The 20,261-nt window shown below is 39.8% G+C and overlaps 1 protein-coding gene across 1 annotated transcript in view; it reads right to left on the bottom strand.

Annotated features, from left to right (window-relative positions):
• Nucleotides 1–6,079: 6,079 nt before the first annotated feature.
• LOC149744375 (dystrophin-like) overlaps nt 6,080–20,261 on the bottom strand; it is a 360,000-nt gene continuing 345,818 nt past the window's right edge. Inside the window, exon 12 of the mRNA XM_089904941.1 lies at nt 6,080–6,222. Within this exon, the coding sequence (XP_089761067.1) occupies nt 6,115–6,222 (108 nt within the window). The 3' untranslated portion in view covers nt 6,080–6,114. The remainder of the gene's footprint in view (nt 6,223–20,261) is intronic.

Genomic DNA, 20,261 nt, shown 5'->3' with positions numbered 1-20,261 from the left:
TCGGATAGACTAGACAGTCACTGGCCTGCCTGTTAGTTCTTAATGGGTAAGGCAATGCGAGGTGTGGCACGGAAGTCCAGAAACTGGGTTCTAGTCCCAGATTTATTATAACCATCTGTATGACCTTGATTATGTCATTTGGTCTCTCTGCCTCTATTTTATCATCTGTGAAGTAAGGGCAGGGCTAGAGTTCTTCAGTACCCCTCAAAATTTTTTTATTGCAATCCACAGAAGGAATACATTTTACATTGTAACGTAGTATACAGAGACAGACACACACACCTAACTGAAACCAAAGTGTCAAAATGATACTTAACCTTGCTTGTGTAATGTACTCTAATTTTCTATTTTCTAATCGGTTCCATTTCATTCCATTAAAAAATTGCTGGTTGCAAGTCATTACACTGATTTCAGAATTCACTAATGAGTACTTTGAAAATAGTTCATATAGATACTCTCTAAGCTTCTCTCCAGTTAGGAAATTCCACAGCACAGGGGGACTCCTGCGGTGGGCCTCAGAGCTGGAAACCCCAGGAAGGAAAGAGTTGACCTTTTTGCCTTATAAATACTCATTTTCTTTTCAATTGGATCATGTTTTTACTACCTTCAGCAGAAAGTTCTCATTATTAAACTATCTGGCAAATATCACTTTAGGGCAAAGATTCCCATAGTATGTTCCACAGCGTGTTTAGTGAGAAATTAATTGGTATGCCTGAAAAAGGTTTCCGTAGTCACATAAGTAGGACATAAGAGTCACTGACACTGTGCTCCTCTTAGACTTTCAATGTATATTAAAAGCTACAAGAATTCCAACAGGAAAGAAATTTGCTTACCTTTATAACCTAGTGATTTTCCAATCTTATGGACCCCAGAACTATTTTTTCAAGGGAGAGCTATTAACATCATACAGTACATTAATGTTCTGAGAGAACTTGGCTTGGGAAATGGCCCTTTAGGGAATTCTAGAACTTGTGAAATATTAAGACAAATATAAGTTCTTTCTACTGTTACAGAAAGATTTCTACCTTTACTCAAATACATAGTTACCCTTCTTGGTGAGAAAAGTAAAATTTAGAACAGAAGCCCAGAGAATTGAGAAAACAGCCAGAAAAAAAGTGTTGCATTCTTTTTTAAAAAAGTTCCTAAATTCTTGAAAATAACAAAAGACGGACAATTCTCAGACTACTAAGCTAGTGAATACTGTAGGACATTTTTGATCATTGACATACGAATATATCTTTAAAATATATAAAATTTTAAGGATAAATATATTTTAAAATCACACTATTAGAATTTCTCCTTTTTCTTGGTTTACGTTGCAGAAGTCAATCAGAAGTAGTAGAATATTAAAGCTAGAATTAAAGGCAAGTAGTGTCTATCAACAGATAAAGGTCGTATTTTACCTATATTTTCTCTTCTCATTTTTCTCTCAGATCTAAGATAAAAGAAACAGCTTCTTTAACAAGGAGAGATCGGGCCACCAAGAAGAAACAGTGAATACTTTAGTAAAAGGCCACCTCTCCCTATCGATAAGAAAACAAAGACACCTGGGTAATGTAATTTTCAAAGGGGAGTGTGTGTTTGTGAGAGAGAGAGAGAGAGAGAGAGAGAGAGAGAGACAGAGAGACAGAGACAGAGACAGAGACAGAGACACAGAGAGAAAGAGAGAGAGAAAGAGACAGTGAGTGTGTTTGACGGGGTGCAGTTTGCGGCTCATCCTTATTTTTTCTTTTCTTTGTAACTTCTAAGCCTCAGAAATCACTCTATTTTTATTCCTGGTAACCCGGAAGCAAATTACTACACATCTATCAACTCAAACTCATTTAATATGACCTTAGTGGTATTTTTTCAAACATATTTTTTTGGGGGGGGAAGCTCTTTTTCTTTTATAGAACATAAAAATAACAGCAAATAAGTGACTTCAGAGAGGCCCTGCCTCAAATACAATTTTGATGGCACACCCAATTTCCGGTGCAACTTCCTAGAGGTCAGTTTGGCAATAGGTATCAAAAGCCTTACAAATGTAAACATCCTTTAACACAGCAGTTCCATTTTCTAGGCATTTATCTTGTAGAAAGAACCTGAGATGTTTATAAAGGTGTACAAAGAATATTAGATATGATAGATACATAATGTTAGATAAAATAGTGAAAATTTTGAAATAACCTTAATACTGAGTGATTTAGAATTGTCTTGGTAAATGTGGTACAGCCAGAGAAGGGAATACTACCCTGCCATTTAAAAACATTACTCTGCAGAGGAATATTTAAACACACGAAAATATTTTTATGATAGTTCTAAGGGGAAAAAAGCAGGTCATAAAACTGTAAAATGTTTTCATCCCTGTTTGGTTAAAAAAAAAAAAAAAAGAGAGAATCTGAATTCACACACACCCCCCTGAGAGAAAGACAGAATGTGTATAAACCATTCTGTTTATACAGAGTGTATAGTGTATACGTTCATTCAGTGTGTGTGTAAAACCACATTTTTTATAGTGGTTATCTCTAAGTGGTGGGATTACAAAAAAGTCTTTTTTCCTGTTTGTATTCTCTGCTTTCCAACATTTCCTTGAGTGCCGCATATTACCTCTGTAATTCAAAAAAGGACAACACAAAGAAATAATCTTTATTTAGTCTTTAGTCTCACTGTCCTATTTCTCATATATCCCTTAAACCAAATTGGTATTTTTTGATATCCGTAAGCAAAGCTTCTAAGCATGTATTGATATTCCACGTGAATACTTAAGAAATTGGTGACTTCTGGGGCTGGCTCCACATAAGCAGGTAAATCAGCGCCTGTGCCTACAGGCCTGACCTTTCTGGACGTGGGCACCACTGCGATATGGTTTGAAAGGTGTGGGGATGCTCCTCCCGGCCCCTCAAAGTTCTCCCCTTACAGCTCAGAGATTATGGCTGACGTTCTACCACTTGAGAGCCACTCCTCAGCCTTATGGCTTTTCACCCTATTAAAATGCAAATAACCCCGGAGAAGTACACATTAAACTTTACCTGTCACCTGGGTTAAATGAGTATAACGTATCCTTTTCTGAGAATAGGTTTTAACGGGGAAGACACAGGAATGTGGGTGGGGCAGGCAGAGAGAATAAAAAGTGAATGAATACATATGGTGTCTGAGGAATACTTAATATTCATAATAGTACTATTTTTATTTATGGTTTATGAGTCACTTACAAGTATGTTATCACAGTTAATCTCAATTAAATCAAATAGAATGGCTCTGCCACCAAGGCGATCTAAGCAGACCAGAAATTGGGAAAAATATAGAAGACAAAATGTGCAGGATTTATAGTTGTTCTACAGTCACTCGCAAAAGCCACAATCCCGATCAATTACGTATCCTGCTTTAACTTGCCCTTTTTTTCATGACACCTCCTAAGCATGTGTGACACTGTCTAAATAATGACTGCATGTTGATAAAAGGGTTAGACCCAGTCAAAAAAATAAGACAACCTCTTACTAAATACACTATCAGTGTATAACAAAAAGACAGGACCACTACTTTCTAGGAATTTTTGTTCTAAAAGACATGGCCCACTAGAGACACACATGAAAGCATCAAGTGAAAAGCTTTAAAATGTTCATGGGCATGGATCTTTTTATTAACCTATGGAAAATGGAGAAGGAAGGAAAGGACTAGAAAATGGCAATAAAAGGAAGGCAAAAGAATGAAGGGAGATCATACAGAATTGCCTCTTCCCTGTAAAATATATCAATAAAGTAAAGGACAGTCTAGTGTGGTGGTTAAAAACAGACTCTGGAGCCGACTTCTTGGGTTTGAATCCTGGTTCTGTCATCCACTTGCTGTGTGACTGTGTGCCTCAATTTCCTCACCTTAAAAATGGGTATAATAATGGTATCTACCTTATAGGTTGCTATAAGGATTAAGCTGGGTCATATTTGTAACACTGCAAGGCACAAAGTAATTGCCTTAAAAGGACGCTTAAACTCCACCATACACAAAAATAAACTCAAAATGTATTAAAGACCTAAATCTAAGACTGGATACCATAAAACCCTTAGAGGAAAACATAGGCAGAACACCCTCTGACATAAGTCGCAGCAATATCTTTTTCAATCCATTTCCTAGAGTAATGGAAATAAAAACAAAAATAAACAAATGGGATCTAATTAAACTCAAAAGCTTTTTGCACAGCAAAGGAAACCATAAAGAAAACGAAAAGATAACCCACAGAATGGGAGAAAATATTTGCAAACGATGTGACCGACAAGGGATTCATGTCCAAAATTTACAAACAGCTCATGCAGCTCAATATCAAAAAACAAACACCCCAATCAAAAAATGGGCAGAAGGCCTAAATAGACATTTCTCCAAATAAGATATACAGATGGCCAAGAGGCACATGAAAAGATGCTCAGCATTGCTAATTATTAGAGAGATGCAAATCAAAACTACAATGACATATCATCTCACACCAGTCAGAATGGCCATCATCAAAAAGTCTACAAACAGTAAATGCTGGAGGGGCCGTGGAGAAAAGGGAACCCTCCTACACTGTTGGTGGGAATGTCAATTGGTACAGTCACTATGGAGAACAGTATGGGGGTTCCTTAAAAAAACTGAAAACAGAGTTACCATATGATCCAGCAATCCAACTCCTGTTCATGTATCCAGAGAAAACCATGGTTCAAAAGGATACATGCACCCGAATGTTCACTGCAGCGCTGTTTACAATAACCAAGACATGGAAGCAACCTAAATGTCCACTGACAGATGAATGGATAAAGAAGCTGCGGTACAGATACACAATGGAATATTACTCGGCCATTAAAAAGAATGAAATAATGCCATTTGCAGCAACATGGATGGACCTGGAGGTTATCATACTAAGTGAAGTAAGTCAGACAGAGAAAGACAAATACCATATCATATCACTTATATGTGGAATCTGAAATCAGTGATACAAATGAACTTATTTACAAAGCAGAAACAGACTCACAGAATTAGAGAACTAATTTATGGTTACTGGGGGGATGGGTGGTGGAGAGGGACAGATTGGGAGGTTGGGATTGATATATACACACTGCTATATTTAAAACAGATAACCAACAAGGACCTACTGTATAGCACAGGGAACTTTGCTCAGTATTCTGTAATAACCTAAATGGGAAAAGAACTTGAAAAATAGACACAGGTATATGTAAAACTGAATCACTCTGCTATACACCTGAAACTAACACATTGTTTTTTTGAAACTAACACACTGTTAATCAACTATACTCCAATATAAAATAAAAATTTCTAAAAAATGATGGTTAAACTCTCATACATACGCATGCACGACCAGAAGGAAATACGTCAAAATGTTAACAGATATTAACCCCACGTGGCAGACGTATGAGTCTTTAAATACCTATATATATATATATATGTATATATATATACTTTTATAATCAATGAAAGAGTATAAATTAACAACACTACTCAGAGGAAAACAGTAACTTGACAATTTAATATGCATTGTTATATTTACAGGATGTTCCAATATTACACTTTCAGTTAACCAAGGCTATTCCTCTTGGTATTAATTATAAAACTATAGTTAATTATAAAAGATATAATATTTATTAATAATATATAAATAATATCATTATAAAAATATAATTAATAAAATAGTAAAACTGGAAAATAAAAAGAATGAAGAGAGGTCAAGGATAAAAGAGGGATAAGAATAGTTAGGGAAAGGAAACAGAATGGGCTGAAGTTCCAACTTGCAGGCAGGGAGTATTTAATGAATTATATAGAGATAAAGAATTATAGATTCATAGTAATATATATTGAATTATCATATAATAATTATATGATATATAATTATCAGCTTGACGAAGTGAACTGCTATAAGCAGAACTAAAGACTCAAAAATATTGCTAAAGTTAGCACCTGAGAATACATTGTGGGAAATAATTATGCATTAGCTGAAGGCTGGACAAAATGATCTAACTGGCCCTCCTCTTCTTAACCTTCTGAATTTACCCACTAAGTTGTATTTCAGGATGATGTGTGCCTCCAGTGCATTTGGCAGAGACAACTGTAATTCAACTCTTAATTCTTAGCCACCAAGATGCAGTGAAGAGGTTAAGCAATGAAAACTGACAATGACTTACTGGAAAGGAAGTGCTGGGATGCTGGGCCAAAGTCCCTGTGGGCTTCGTGCAGCTGCCTGACGCGGTCCTCAACAGCTACCTGCGAGGAAGAGGAGAAAAATTATGTTCTCTCATCATATATAATGAGGGGCAATTAAAACAATGTATCCTTTTTGGTAAGATCTTCTGGGCTTCTAAGGCTGGAACATTAAAACAACAATTTATAACCTTGTTTTAATATCCACTTACCACATGTGGCCTCCGAGACCCATTTTTATCAAACCAAGGCCAAACAAAAAAGATTTGCTCTCTTGACAATGTTAAAATGGGATTTTCTAAGAACACTCTACTCACTGGTAGCCACAAATGAATTACTGCTCCAATTAGTACCATCAAAAATGCAAACTCTAGGGCCTCCCTGGTGGTGCAGTGGTTGAGAGTCTGCCTGCCGATGCAGGGGACACGGGTTCGTGCCCCGGTCCGGGAAGATCCCACATGCCGCGGAGGGGCTGGGCCCGTGAGCCATGGCCGCTGAGCCTGCGCGTCCGGAGCCTGGGCTTCGCAACGGGAGAGGCCACACAGTGATAGGCCCGCGTACAGCAAAAAAAAAAAAAAAAAAAAAAAAAAAAGCAAACTCCAGATCTTTCACAAAAACGTTAGGTAGGGAGGTTGCCATTCGCCATTATACTAGGTGACTAAAGGATCTCAGAAATGATATATATTTTGTCTTAGTCTGTTGCTTTTGACATGTTTTTAAGAATCATATTGATTGATAATTAATGGATATCAAGTGATAATCATTGATAAATTAATAAGTAACCAAAAGCTGATTGATACTTAAGTATCAAAGAAACAGAGGCAAGGTTTTAATTTAGGGTAACTATAGGGTGGATGGTGAAAATAAAGAAATTTTCAGATTTCAGATTTTATTGGACTTGGAAATTAGTGGGAAGTATACGTTTAGGTGGCAATGGAATAAAGTTTGCCATTCTTTTTTTTCCTATTATGTTTTTCTATAATATATTGACACAGTGTCCTTTCAGCTCAGTGAATTCCATTTTGAGTGGGGGAGAAAGGGAAGAATTTTATGGGTGAAATGGTATATTTTGTCATCTGGCATACTGCCAACTCTATATTAATGGTGGCCCCAGGCACCCTAGCTTTATAACTTTGGATCTTGATTCGGTTCTGAGCAGGCTATGCTAAACTAGACGTTAGTCAGAGCTTGCCCAGACCCATGAGAGCTCAAGCAGGTTCACTCTGTGGTGTGGCTAACTCCCAAGAAGTAAGATACATCTTAAACTCATTGAAAAAGTGGCTCAGGTAGTCTGGTCTAACGCCAACTCTGACCTTCCCGTATCAATCAATTACCTAGCCTAGATCCAGAACAATCTTTTTTTTCACACGTTCTCCCTAGCCTTGTCCATCTTTGCTTGGACCAAATATTTGGAAAACCACACAAGAGTTTCAAAAAAAATGGAGGGTTTGCTTCACTGCGATGCACAGAAAAACATGAGGGACATTTGAAACCTACTTTCCCAGCCTGACGACCCTGCACGCTCAGTCAAACTCTACCGGCCTGTCCTGCGACATTCCATCCAGTGTAACACTCCTGAGACTTGTTCGTGTTCTCCTTCCCTCTGGCATGTTCTTATCCCCCTTTTCCCCATTTAAGGCTGTTATATGTTTGCCTCCTCAGCATTCTCACAGCACACGGTTTATACTTGGAACACTTCTATCATAGCCATTGTTTTCGTCATATGGATATGGATATCTCCTGCAATGGACTGGCAACTTCTTGATGGCAGGAACCATTCCTTGCTTATTTGTCCTCTCCTCTCCTCCCTCCCACAGGATGCACTGAACCCCGCGTGTAGTAAGTGCTATAAGAAATATCTGTGTAATGACTAGTTGATCAAACCAGTGGATAAATGTGTGCGTTTATGTGTGTGTGTGCGCGCATGAGAAAGAGGAAGGAGAGAGGGGGGGGGAGAGAGAGAGATAGATAGGGAGAATGAATGAGAATGCTCACTGACATCCACTGCATGTTGTATGTCCCTGGGTAAATTATTCTAAACTTAACTTACCTTATCATTAAAATGGGACAACAATACTTCCTACCTCATGGTGTTATTGTGGGAATGAAATAAGATGATACATGTGTTTAGCCTAGTTTCTATCACATGCTAATTGCTCAATAACTGCTAGCAGCTACTGTTATTGCTGCTATTATGGTTAGTAAAGGGAGAGGAAGAGGTTACAGTGTGCAAGGCACCACATAACATACAAAAATGGCTAATATTTATTAAGCACCCTGTGCATGACAACATGAAGTAACATTTAATCTTCACAATAACTCTGCAGTAGGAAATAATACTCTCTCTCCACTTCACTGACGTAGAAACTGAAGGATGAGAGGATAAAAAAACAAACAAAATTTGCCTAAGCTTAAGCAGCTAGTAAACTGGCAGATTCAGGATTCAAGCTCATTCGGTCTGGCTCCTGCTCTTAACTGCTACTCCAGAGAGTAAGGTTGAAAACACAGAGTACTGTGTAAATAGTTAACACGCAGTTGGCCTTTTCATTTATTTTTAAATTAATTGATTGAAAGCAGACCTAACGTAGTGTACCTATCTATGAAACTCTTAGTCATCGGTAATATTTTATGATCCAAGGCAAGGCCAGTTCCTGGTCTTAAAGAATGTGATACCCTAAGACTATAGAGAAGGGCTGCAGAAGAACACATGCAAATGAATGGAATACGTAATTATTTCTAAATGCAGAATGGGTCATTTAATAAACCAATAAAGAAGAGAGGAATGTGAAAGTTTGGGGATGGGGAGGCCATATGGGAATGGACACTGAGGAGAAATCGTTGCACATATGAGAGGGAAATCCCCAAGGGAACACGTGGATGGCAAAGGAGCATGAACGTGCCCCAGGCCATTTCCTCTGGAGATAGCGTTAGTGGCTTCATAGGGACCACGTGGGTACAGGATCACAGACCATTATAAGCCCCTGATCTGAAGGCTGCTTCCTTCTTATACAGGGAGGGCCATGCTGGTTGTTTCCAGTGTATACCCAATTGTCAAGAATTTAAAATTAGAGAAAAGTGAATCTCCATCCCTATAACTCGAACTTAAGAAAATGTATGATAGTGAGACAAAAATTAAAGATGCATCATGTAATGAAATGAAATATTCAGGAAAGAGTCTTAACTAAAGAATTAAGCAGAAAATATTTCTTTTCACAAATTATCTTTGGAGAAAGGTATGGCACGGATTGAATGCACAGAATAAATAAAGAAATAATTTGAAGAAAGGAAAACTTGGGGCTTCCCTGGTGGCGCAGTGGTTGGGAGTCCGCCTGCCGATGCAGGGGACACGGCTTCGTGCCCCGGTCCCGGAGGATCCCACATGCCGCGGAGCGGCTAGGCCCGTGAGCCATGGCCGCTGAGCCTGCGCGTCCGGAGCCTGTGCTCTGCAACGGGAGAGGCCACAACAGCGAGAGGCCCGCGTACCGCAAAAAAAAAAAAAAAGAAAGGAAAACTTGAAGGTACACAAGATCCTCACAAACTGTAGCTACTTGAGAACAAAGCACTTTACTCTTGTGAGCAATTAGGCAAGGAAATGAAATTTGATAACCTTTTGAAACAATAACCTCCGTGCATTAGACCTTACTAACTGGATTTTTTTTTTAACCAATATAAAACACTATATGCAAACTAGGAAGCAGGAGCCAGTAATTTTATCCCATTACCTTGCATTCTGGCACAGTTCATTCTTTAGTTGGTTAATTGTTTGTTCCCTTTTTAAGTACATGTTAATATGGAAAGAGATATGCAATAAATGAATGCTACAGTCTTGATCTCTGGAAGCATAACGGGTTGGAGGTGAGGAATGGAAACAACCTAAGGAAGATCTTGGGGTAGCAGAACACTGGTCTCAGAGAGGTCAGTGAGATGCAGTTAGCTAGGTGCGCTGCAAGCAGATGACGCAAAACAAGACACTGCAGACACTGAGGCTCAAGATTTACCCCGTAGGCAAAGGGAACCACTGAAGACTTCCGTGAGGGGACTCATGATTTGAGAGGGAAGTCGAAGTTTAGGGAGATGAATCTGTCAGTGTAACAGATTCAAGAGGGACCTGGAGGCTGACACCAGTTAGAGGCTGTTGCAACTGACTAGACTTGGGGTTATATGTGTTGGAATGAAGACTGCGTTGCCTGGAATGGAAAAGATGGTATAGACTGGGAGGTATTTTAAAGTAAGGAAAAACTAATCCCTTCGGTGTTGGAGTGTAATTTTTGTAGAAGCAAATAAAACTTCAGGATTTCCAGCGTGGAAGACCAGGAGATTGAGGATACTGCTGACGGAAACACTAATAATTAGAAAGGAGGGGAATGGCAAATGGGCGGATGACTTCATTTGGAACATGATGAATTTGACCTAACAGTGAAACATTTAACTGGAGATGCCATGTATGGCCAGTTAGAGAAGAGCAATCTGTCCCAGTCATTAAAGGAAGGAAAGGGAAGTGAGACTGAAGAGGATAGGACTGAGCATTAGAGAGTGAGTGGAGAAGGAAGAACCAAAGGCGTCTAAACAATTATTTAAAGAGACAGGAAGAACCCAATTTCCCCCAAATTAATAGGCCATACCTCTGTTTCTTTTCATAAAAAGAAATACAATTATAACATCCTTTTGGAAGCACACATCTTGTGTCTACTATTAGATCATAGATCAAGAAAGTTTAGAACTGGAAGAAACCTTATCTGTTGATACACAAGGGTCTATTCTTTAGAACTACCCCAGATGGACAAAAACCTGCCATCTGCTCCATGGGTACTCAAGATCTAGTTTGCAGCATTTCTTCAGAAAAAGCATGTCAGGGGGGAAAAAAGTCTCTCTCTTTTTTTTTTTTTTTTAACAACAACAACAAAAAAAACAGGGCTTCCCTGGTGGCGCAGTGGTTGAGAGTCCGCCTGCCGAGGCAGGGGACACGGGTTCGTGCCCCGGTCCGGGAAGATCCCACATGCCGCGGAGCGGCCGGGCGCGTGAGCCGTGGCCGCTGAGCCTGCGCGTCCGGAGCCTGTGCTCCGCAACGGGAGAGGCCACAACAGGGAGAGGCCCACGTACCACACAAAAAAAACAAAAACAAAAACAAAAATCAAATATGCTCTCTGAGGACAGGGACCCTTCTCTCTTTCCCTACTATATCCTAGTGGACAAGCACAGTACCTGGCCTATGGCAGGTGCTCGATTCATATCAGTTGAATGAATTAATGTGTAGTTTATTCAAGGATCTTCACCATAACCATTACATTTTGAATGGGGAATTTCTTTTTCAAGAGTCCCAAAACAAGTTTTTGGAAAGGCCTTTCCTCCCTCCCTCCCTCCCTTCTTTCTTTCCTTCTTTTTCAATGCTCAAAGTTAAAAAAATAAAAAAGAAAAGAAGAAAACCATTTAGATTCATTGTGCCTACATTAGATTTAGAAAAATTTTAAAAAGCAGTAATTTGTATGACAAACCCAGAGCCCAAAACTCCTCCATATCTGTTTTATTCTAATTTTTAAATAATCATATTTGAGAGCTATGAAGACTATATATTATTCTTCTTTGCTTTCTCCTTTCTGTAGGCAGTGTACTCTTTGCAGAGACCTCCCTTCCTCCACTTCACTAAGAAATGTCTCTCTATTCATTCAGAAGATATTTACTAGAAGGTAAGTTCCTTGTCCATGTAGATTGGGACCCTGTCTGCCTTGTTCACAGTTTGGTATAGCGCCTAATACAAAGGAGATGCTCAGTAAATACTCAATAAATGAGTGAATAAAAAGGCTTTTTGAGCCTGTTACTTTAGGCACTACACTAAGTGTGATTAAGGTATACTTGAAAATGTAATTTTGGAGATAATAAATGAGCACCAAGTCCTTCAACTAAATTAATGATAACACACTCCATTCCCAGCTGTGACTGTTCCCCAAAGCTCAGTCAATTCCTCTGTGTATTTTGAAGAATATCTTTATTTCCTTTTTTCTTCAAAATGGCTTTAAATAAGCCAAAAGGAGAAGAAAGAAAAAGGGCAGATAACAACACTGTGGCTCCTAGTAATGATTTTAAATAAACTGATCTAAGCGCAAATATTTGTTACTTAACTTTAAGTTCTCAAGGGCTTCCAATTTTTCTTCTGACCTGCTAGTTAATCACTTTTAAGTTTTTATCTCCACTGGAGTTTTAGAAGAGCTAAAAATTCCCTCCTGATGTGAAAATACATCGTTAGACAATGTGACTCCTTCCTGGTGTCCAAGTGTTCTTATTGGCACTACATGCATAAATCGTGTTGACTCCAGTCTTGGGAAAAGATGTAACTGGGCATGTATATTTCAATTTTCTGGGTCTCAGTCTGCTAAGACCCTTGATAGATACCCATGGGCGTGCAAGAACCAGGGTTCACACCTCCACTAATGAGCCCATAAAAATAAAACTCTCCTTGTGCTGTGATGCTAGCGAATAAACAACGCACACGCACACAAACGACTCTCTCCAGTCTATTCGTGAGTTTTTGTCCTGAAATTTTGCAGTTTGTACACTTCTCTGTATGCATTTATCTACTGGGGGAAGCCTTCAGAATTCATCCTTACTTCCAAATTCTTACTCGTAACACTCATGATAAACACGTGCCCAAACATTATCCTGAAAACTCTCCTGAGATTTATTTCACTTTCAGTTAAAATCCTCTTAACGAATTGTAACTCTTTTCATGTAAAATCCACTGTTCTAATCGTGATTTCTTCCGAGTTGTGACTGAAAAGAAAAATGCTCTGAGATAAGGTTTGGAACGAGGACGTATGACAGGCACAGCTCTGTGGCAAAACAATCTGGGCTTGTTGAATGCAAAAGTTGGCTGAATTTTCTTTTCCTTGAAAATTTATTTATGTGTTTTCTTGACCCTGAGACACTTCTGAGTTAAGCGGAGTTTCTTGCACTTGACTTCAGGACAGGGCACAGGAAAGCAACCGGTGCTAGCACAGTGCTCACTCTGAGTAGGAGCATAATTATTAGTTGATTTTGTGTGATTTGTGGCCTGGATGCTAATGCCTGCCATCTCAGACCATCATTAATCCACCGCTTTTTACGTTCTTCTCTCAGAGCGTTTTTTCCCCAGCTTCCAAATTTGTACTTCTGTGCTGATTCCCGTCTTCTTAACCTCTGATTCCTTTTCATATTCCTACCTTTCTCTTTCCTCTCTCCTGCACCCACCCTTCCACTCGCTCTTCCCGACTGTGTCCTGTACAACCTACCAGAAGAGCACACAGACTCTGCTGAGGCAAACAGAGAGCGCGTAACATGAAGTGGCTGTGCGTCCCTACAAGGCAGGTGGGGCATGATGTGAACAGGAGCCCCAGCCTAGAGCCAGCCGGGCGCTTCTTCAGGAACATTAGTCCTCTAATTCTGACGAACTCTTCCAACAACCGGAAAGCAAGGGAGGACAAAACAGCAAGTCCTTTGTCCACTGTTAAGCTTTTAGCTTTCACCTCACCGATTTCTAAAATGCACCTTGGAAGTCTGTTTATTAGTCTTCGTGCTCATGTAGCTGCCTCATTCTGTGATAATGGAGTCAGGTTATATCAACATTAAGTTGACTTCACAGACCCAAGTACCTTAAGGGTATCATTAATTTTAATTTAGAAAAGCAGCAATCAACATCCTTATCCTGCTTCATTTGACGAAATATTTAGTCTTTGTTACATCTACACACTGTTATGAAAAAAATGTGCTGGGGAGGGTAGAGTTCATAGGAAGCATTTCTTCTGCTCTTTGTTTCTTGTCTTAGAGAGATAAAAGGTGAATTACTCTGCTTGGATGATGTAACTTGATGCAGATTTTATCTTAAAAAATAGGTTTCCTTTAAAAACCTTTCCTAACGTATCTCACGATTTGGAGCGGGAACTAAAGTCAAGTGGCTCGCACCTCACCACACCAATACGTTTAAATCAGTTACATTTCAGCTTCAGCTATTTATTCTTTTTTTTTTTTTTTTTTTTTTTTTTTGCAGTACGCGGGCCTCTCACTGTTGTGGCCTCTCCCGTTGCGGAGCACAGGCTCCGGACGCGCAGGCTCAGCGGCCACGGCTCACGGGCCCGGCCGCTCCGCGGCATGTGGGATCTTCCCGGACCGGGGCACGAACCCACGTCCCCTGCATCGGCAGGCGGACTCTCAACCACTGCGCCACCAGGGAAGCCCAGCTATTTATTCTTGAGCTTTATTTATTCCACATTTGGAAGATTTCATTCTCGCAAAAATTTTTCTTTCGAGTGGCATTTTGCGTCATAAGTAGCATAGTGTTCGCATGGGAATGGCATAATTATGCCTCCTGGTACTAGAACACAGGAGTGCTCCCAAGGACCTGAAGTGGCAATGTGAAACAATTATCAAGGGGATAAAACAGAACTGGTATCATCTCGGGGCGGGGGGGGGGGGGGGGGAAGACAACGTATATAGCAGTTAGCAAATTCATACTAAAAGATGACTAAAGCAGGGTGAAACCTTGAAGATAAATGAAAAAAGAAAGAGCACCAGAATAAACCATTTTTTTTTTAGCTCCATGGCAAAATCCTTAAATTTCGAGTAATAATACACTTGTAGATTTTCAGTTTGGTCTACTAATCACCTTGACAATGATGGCTGGGAGGGACAATTTGCTGAAGTATGCGCGCAGCAACCTTAACCAAGGAAATCAACACCCATGAAATCCCACGCTATCCTCACAGCATTTCCAAAGCTTCCTGACCATGACTCCCTTCACAGTCAATCTGACCACATATGAAAGAACCTTGTCTGCCACCAGCCCCTGTTTCCAGTTCCCAGCTCTCCTCCTCCAGGCCACTGAAAAGCGCCTTTCTTTTCCGTCACTGATGCAGAGCTGCTAAACCAGTATCAGGCTGTTCTTTACAAATCAATTAACCGGAAGATCTCATCTACTGTATTTCCCAGTCCTGCAACGTTTGGTCCTTCCCACTTTTTTGCATACCAGGAAAAGAGGCGCAAGTTGAGTAAGTAAGTACACTTCATGCTTCTAAATAAAGGACAGAAGGTGGGGCGATGCAATTCTATTGTTTCTCAGTGTACATCTGTCAGAACTGGAGCTACAACTCTGACGTATGTATATTCGCTCCCTCTCAGTCTATACAGTCTCCCACTCAGCTTTCTTGACACTCCCCCTGCCTCCCCTCCCCCTTCGCTCCAACTCACCCCAACCCCGAGGTGGTGTGTCAGCTCCGTGAACAGTCCTAAGACTTCCTCGAACTATTCGAGATATTTTCACTTCAAATCTAAAGGAAAGCTATTTTTTTTTAATGTGGCTTTACACAGTGCAGAAAACTACCGGGAAAAAAAATCCAGAATACAATGCGATCTTTTATAGGAGAAATAAAAGACTGAATTTCTAGGTCATCGTAGAAGTAGGTATTCTTCCTTAAGCAAAAATCTGAGATACTTTATGAGATTCTTCCTTTCACTAAAGCAAGAAATCCTAAAATCCATCAGGATACATGCACTGTACCTTGACTTTCTTTTTAATTCTCAAGTGAAACCAAGACAGTAAAGTGTAATAAAAATGCATATAGCCCCAGGCTTTCTGCCTTAGCAAAGGGAGAAAAACTAAGCTTCTTGACTTAATATGTCTACAGTGAATAGTCAGCCACTGCATTTTGGGATCTTGCTTTATAATTTTAACGTATAGCAGTGAGCTCCATGTTCGTGGTGTGACAAGAATAAAGGGTTTTTTTTTTCTTTCTTTTAAAAAGAGATTTTCTCCCTATTTTCCAAAACAGATATATGTGTCAACTCAAGAGAAACAAAAATGGGAGGGGGGATCTCTTGATTTTTAGTAATACGTCTTCTGCACTTTTACCTGAAGTTGTCAGTGGAGGGTGGACAAGGTGAGACAGGGGTCCTAGGCTGTGTAATGACAGGGCTAACATCTGGTTTGGAAGTTTTCTCAGTTCCCTTCCCAGATGTTTCGCCTGTCTTTGCCAAGTACTGGTTCTTAGCTGATTAATAAATATCCCCAGGAAGATCAATGATAGCTCACAACAGGCTGCTAGTACTACAGCTGTACCTGCATTTTAAGAGCAACTTTAATTAAATAATTAAACAATTAATGACTCAAATACTTATTGAGGGCTTATAAGGCACTCTGCTAGGAGAGAAAGGAGAAAAAAATAAATCATAAGGAGCCTGTTTGAAATGAATTTATGATTTAGTTGTTTATAAATAGGTAAAGTGGCATGAGAAAGATTTTAATGTAGGGCAGTCATTCACTGATTTGACAAGAGTATCACAACTACCTGGAAAGTCTTTTAAAAATACAGATGCGTAGCTCATCTCTACAATTTCTGTCTTAGTCTATCCGGGGCTAGGGCTTGAGAATCTGTACTTTCTTTAAAGCTCTACCGATTCTGACATATAGTCTGTTTTTGGAGCCACTGGTATAGTGGGAAGGCTATCAGTCCTACCGGTCCAGAAGACCTGAGTTGGAATCCTCTACTAGCTATTTGACCTTCAGCATCTTCTCTAATAGTCTATAAGCATTAGTTTCCTTATCTGTAAACAGAAATACCGAATAACGGCAACAGTGACAACAGTAGCAATAGCTAACATTCGTAGAGCACTTACTACATTCCAAGCGCTGTTTTAAGAGCTTTAGAGGTACATCTCATTGAAGCCTTTCCTATGCTAAAGTAAACTTGACGAGAGCAGGACTTGGTCTATTTCATTCACGGCTGTATCCCCAGGATCCAGGTCAGTGCCCATCTCTTAGTATGCATCCAACCACATACTTGAAAGAATGAACAACACAGTGAGGAAGGTGCTCCTATTTATGACCATTTTAGAGAAGATGAAACTAGTGTACAGAGAGTGGGATGTTGTAAAGTACATGGCTGGAGAGTCTATTTCTTAGCACTCAGTAGATGCTCACTCCTTTCTTTTCCTGGGAACTGTGCTCAAAAGCACTAAAAGAAGCATACATAGCTGTGGGGCTTACAGAGTATCTGAACTGAATTAATGAAGGAATGAAGCTTTTAAGCTGGGCCTTCAAAGTTGGGTAAGGTTTTGATGGACAAAAACAGAAGAAACATTCTGTGTGTTAAGAGCAGAATGAACAATTTTTTTGGCACTAGGAAAGGCCCAGATGTGGGGTATAAACAGAGGGAGAGCTGAAGAATATCAGGCTGGAAATGTAGCCTGGAGGCAGCCCAGAGCAGTACTTGACTGTCAGGTTTAAGAACAGAGACTTCATTTCGTTTTTCATGGGACGGCATTCAAATATTTTTATAAATTACCACTTTAAAAATTTACTTTTATTTCTTTCTAATGCATTCACATGATAACAAAATTCAAGAAGAACAATAAGAATCTTTACAATGTGAGTTTCCCATTCACCATATCCTTCTAGCCATCTTGCTTCCCAGCCTGGTGGCAACTACTGCTAACATTTTCATATTCTACATACATTTTTTTTTTTTTTTGGCGGTACGCGGGCCTCTCACTGTTGTGGGCTCTCCCGTTGCGGAGCACAGGCTCCGGACGCGCAGGCTCAGCGGCCACGGCTCACGGGCCCAGCCGCTCCGCGGCATGTGGGATCCTCCCGGACCGGGGCACGAACCCGTGTCCCCTGCATCGGCAGGCGGACTCTCAACCACTGCGCCACCAGGGAAGCCCTGCATACATTTTTTAAAATAAAGAAACACCACGGTCAGAGCAGTGTTTCAGGATGAACTGAAGCATGGAGAAAGCGATAAGACGATAAGTTGCCAGAAAAACCCCCAAGAGATGAGGACATGATGGGCTAAACATAAGGGTGCCAGAAGGAGGGAAGAGAGTCAAGGAAACTTCAGACTTTCATCCTAGGTGACGAGGAGATGTGTAAAGATCGGGAGGAACCACTGGCGTGTTGGGGCACAGCTTGATACGATAACTAGCCCCAAACAGTAAATCAAAAATGGCTGGACAAAGACGAGATGGAATGATGGAAAAATCATGAGGGGGGTGGCAGTGAATTCTCCTCAAAGCCCCTCACATCATTTATCCCGATAGTTAGCAAGGCTCCTACAATGGCTTGGGTAGAAATATGGTATTTTCCTAAAAAAAAAAAGAACACCTGAAAAGCATTTAATGGCATCTGCTACAAGGTAAGTACTGAGTAGATAGTAGCTGCTACTTACTTGTATTAAAAAATGGGTGTCAGAGCAGAATAGGCGTGGGTGCACTGGGCAGACACATCTCTGGGGGAAGTTCCTTATCTAGCTGGCTTCTTTTATAGTAAATACTCAGGTTGGCCAGTTGGGGAGAGCTAGGCAATTTCTGTCCTTTGGCAGGACCTAAACAAGTCTAGAGTGGAGAGCATGAGAGGTGAGCTTAGTAATCAATTATTCCCCAAGCATTTTCAAGTGCTGTTATATACACTGGCCCGTGTGTTCATCTTGCGGAGGATAGCAAAGCTGGAACGTGAGAAATCCCTGCTCTCGAGAACCTCGTGTCTTGTAGGAAGAAGGCTGCACACGGGAGAAGTTAGAGAGTCTTTAAGTGCTAGTCTCTGTGTTACTGACCAATAAGAGCACTATGAATTTCTAGAGGTAAGGAAGCAATGAGGCCTGGAACAATCCGGGAGGCTTCCGGAAGGGGGTGACACAAAACACCATGGACCTAGATCAGACTCAGAGTCTTAGCTTAGCATCTCATGTCCATTGAGGAGTACTTTTTGAACAGGCATTTTGTATGCCATTAGTGACATAATCTTAATGGATTAGAGATTCCCAAGCTTTCAAACGGTATCACTCACACTGTTGATTATTTTGTTTTGTTCTGGTAAGCAACAATTCATCATTCTCCCTTCTTTTATTTTTTAGATTTTTTTTTGATGTGGACCATTTTTAAAGTCTTTATTGAATTTATTGCAATATTGCTCCTGTTTTATGTTTTGGTTTTTTGGCCGCGAGGCATGTGGGGTTTTAGCTCCCCGACCAGGGATCTAACCCGCACTCCCTGCATTGGAAGTGCACTGGACCGCCAAGGGAAGTCCCTCCCTTCTTTTTAACATTTCACATTTGTTTGGAAGGAGCTTTCAAAATATAGCTATTAAAATAGTTTGTTTTCTTGTCTGTTCCTCACTGTGTCATAACTGTTTTTTTATGGTTGTGTGAATATAGATGGTCGGATATAAAAGTACTTAATAATTTTGTGTTTAGAGAAAAAGAGTGGCTTTTACATGAGTAAAGACCTGGTATCACTATTTTCGTACTTGAAAATGATTTTTTTTTGCACTGGTAACAAACTTTCTTCCAGACTTTTCGAAAGTAATGTTAAACTTCATATATAGAACTTTGAACATCTAGTCCTTGATCTAGGATTGAACACACGTTTCACATCTTGGAGAAAACTTTTTTTTTTGGTTAGCTGATCTTTTTATCCCTTCAGGCATTAACCAGTCTTTTTATTTTCTTAGCAGCAGCTCTGGAGAGAAACTCCCTGAAGCCTAAAGCATCTATTGGATGGTTCAAAATGTATAGTGCTACAAGTTTCCTTTTGCTGCGTTATTCTTTTAGCAGAAATCCCACAAAGAGAAACACATTCTTGCATATGAAGGCATACTGCGGTAAATATTCACTTATTTCACTCTAAACTTGAACTTTTCGATATTTCAATCTGAGCTGGCACTGAGATTCAACTTTGTAGTGTACAAAAAGTAAGAATACATCAGAGTAAACTTCCAGGCTAAACATATCTATAGTCCAAGGATATTTAAACAGACCAGAAACAAATGAGTACTTTTGAAACAACACTTTCCTAAGGCAACTAACATGCTAAACACGGATGATTCTTATCTAGTCACCAAATCAAAGTCTTTAAGGATGTTAAATACTAAATAGTATGTAAATTAAGTCAAATTACTATTTGTCTTATAAACATAATTTGCTAAAAACCCAGGATTTAGAAATTTCACTAATTCAATCTAGTCTTTCTGTCCAAAAGTCAAATGAGTTGGATGGAATCTCAGTAACAAGTATTGATAGATGCCAATAAGAACAAAAAAGTCACTATTACGAATTTATCAAATATGAAAGGTTTTCACGGCCTTT

The sequence above is a fragment of the Delphinapterus leucas genome, chromosome X (assembly GCF_059928025.1).
Source record: "Delphinapterus leucas isolate spDelLeu-1000000601 "Yukka" chromosome X, BTC_Dleu_Yukka2, whole genome shotgun sequence".
In the NCBI taxonomy this organism is placed as follows: Eukaryota; Metazoa; Chordata; class Mammalia; order Artiodactyla; family Monodontidae; genus Delphinapterus; species Delphinapterus leucas.
This window is presented reverse-complemented; position numbering and strand designations above follow the sequence as displayed.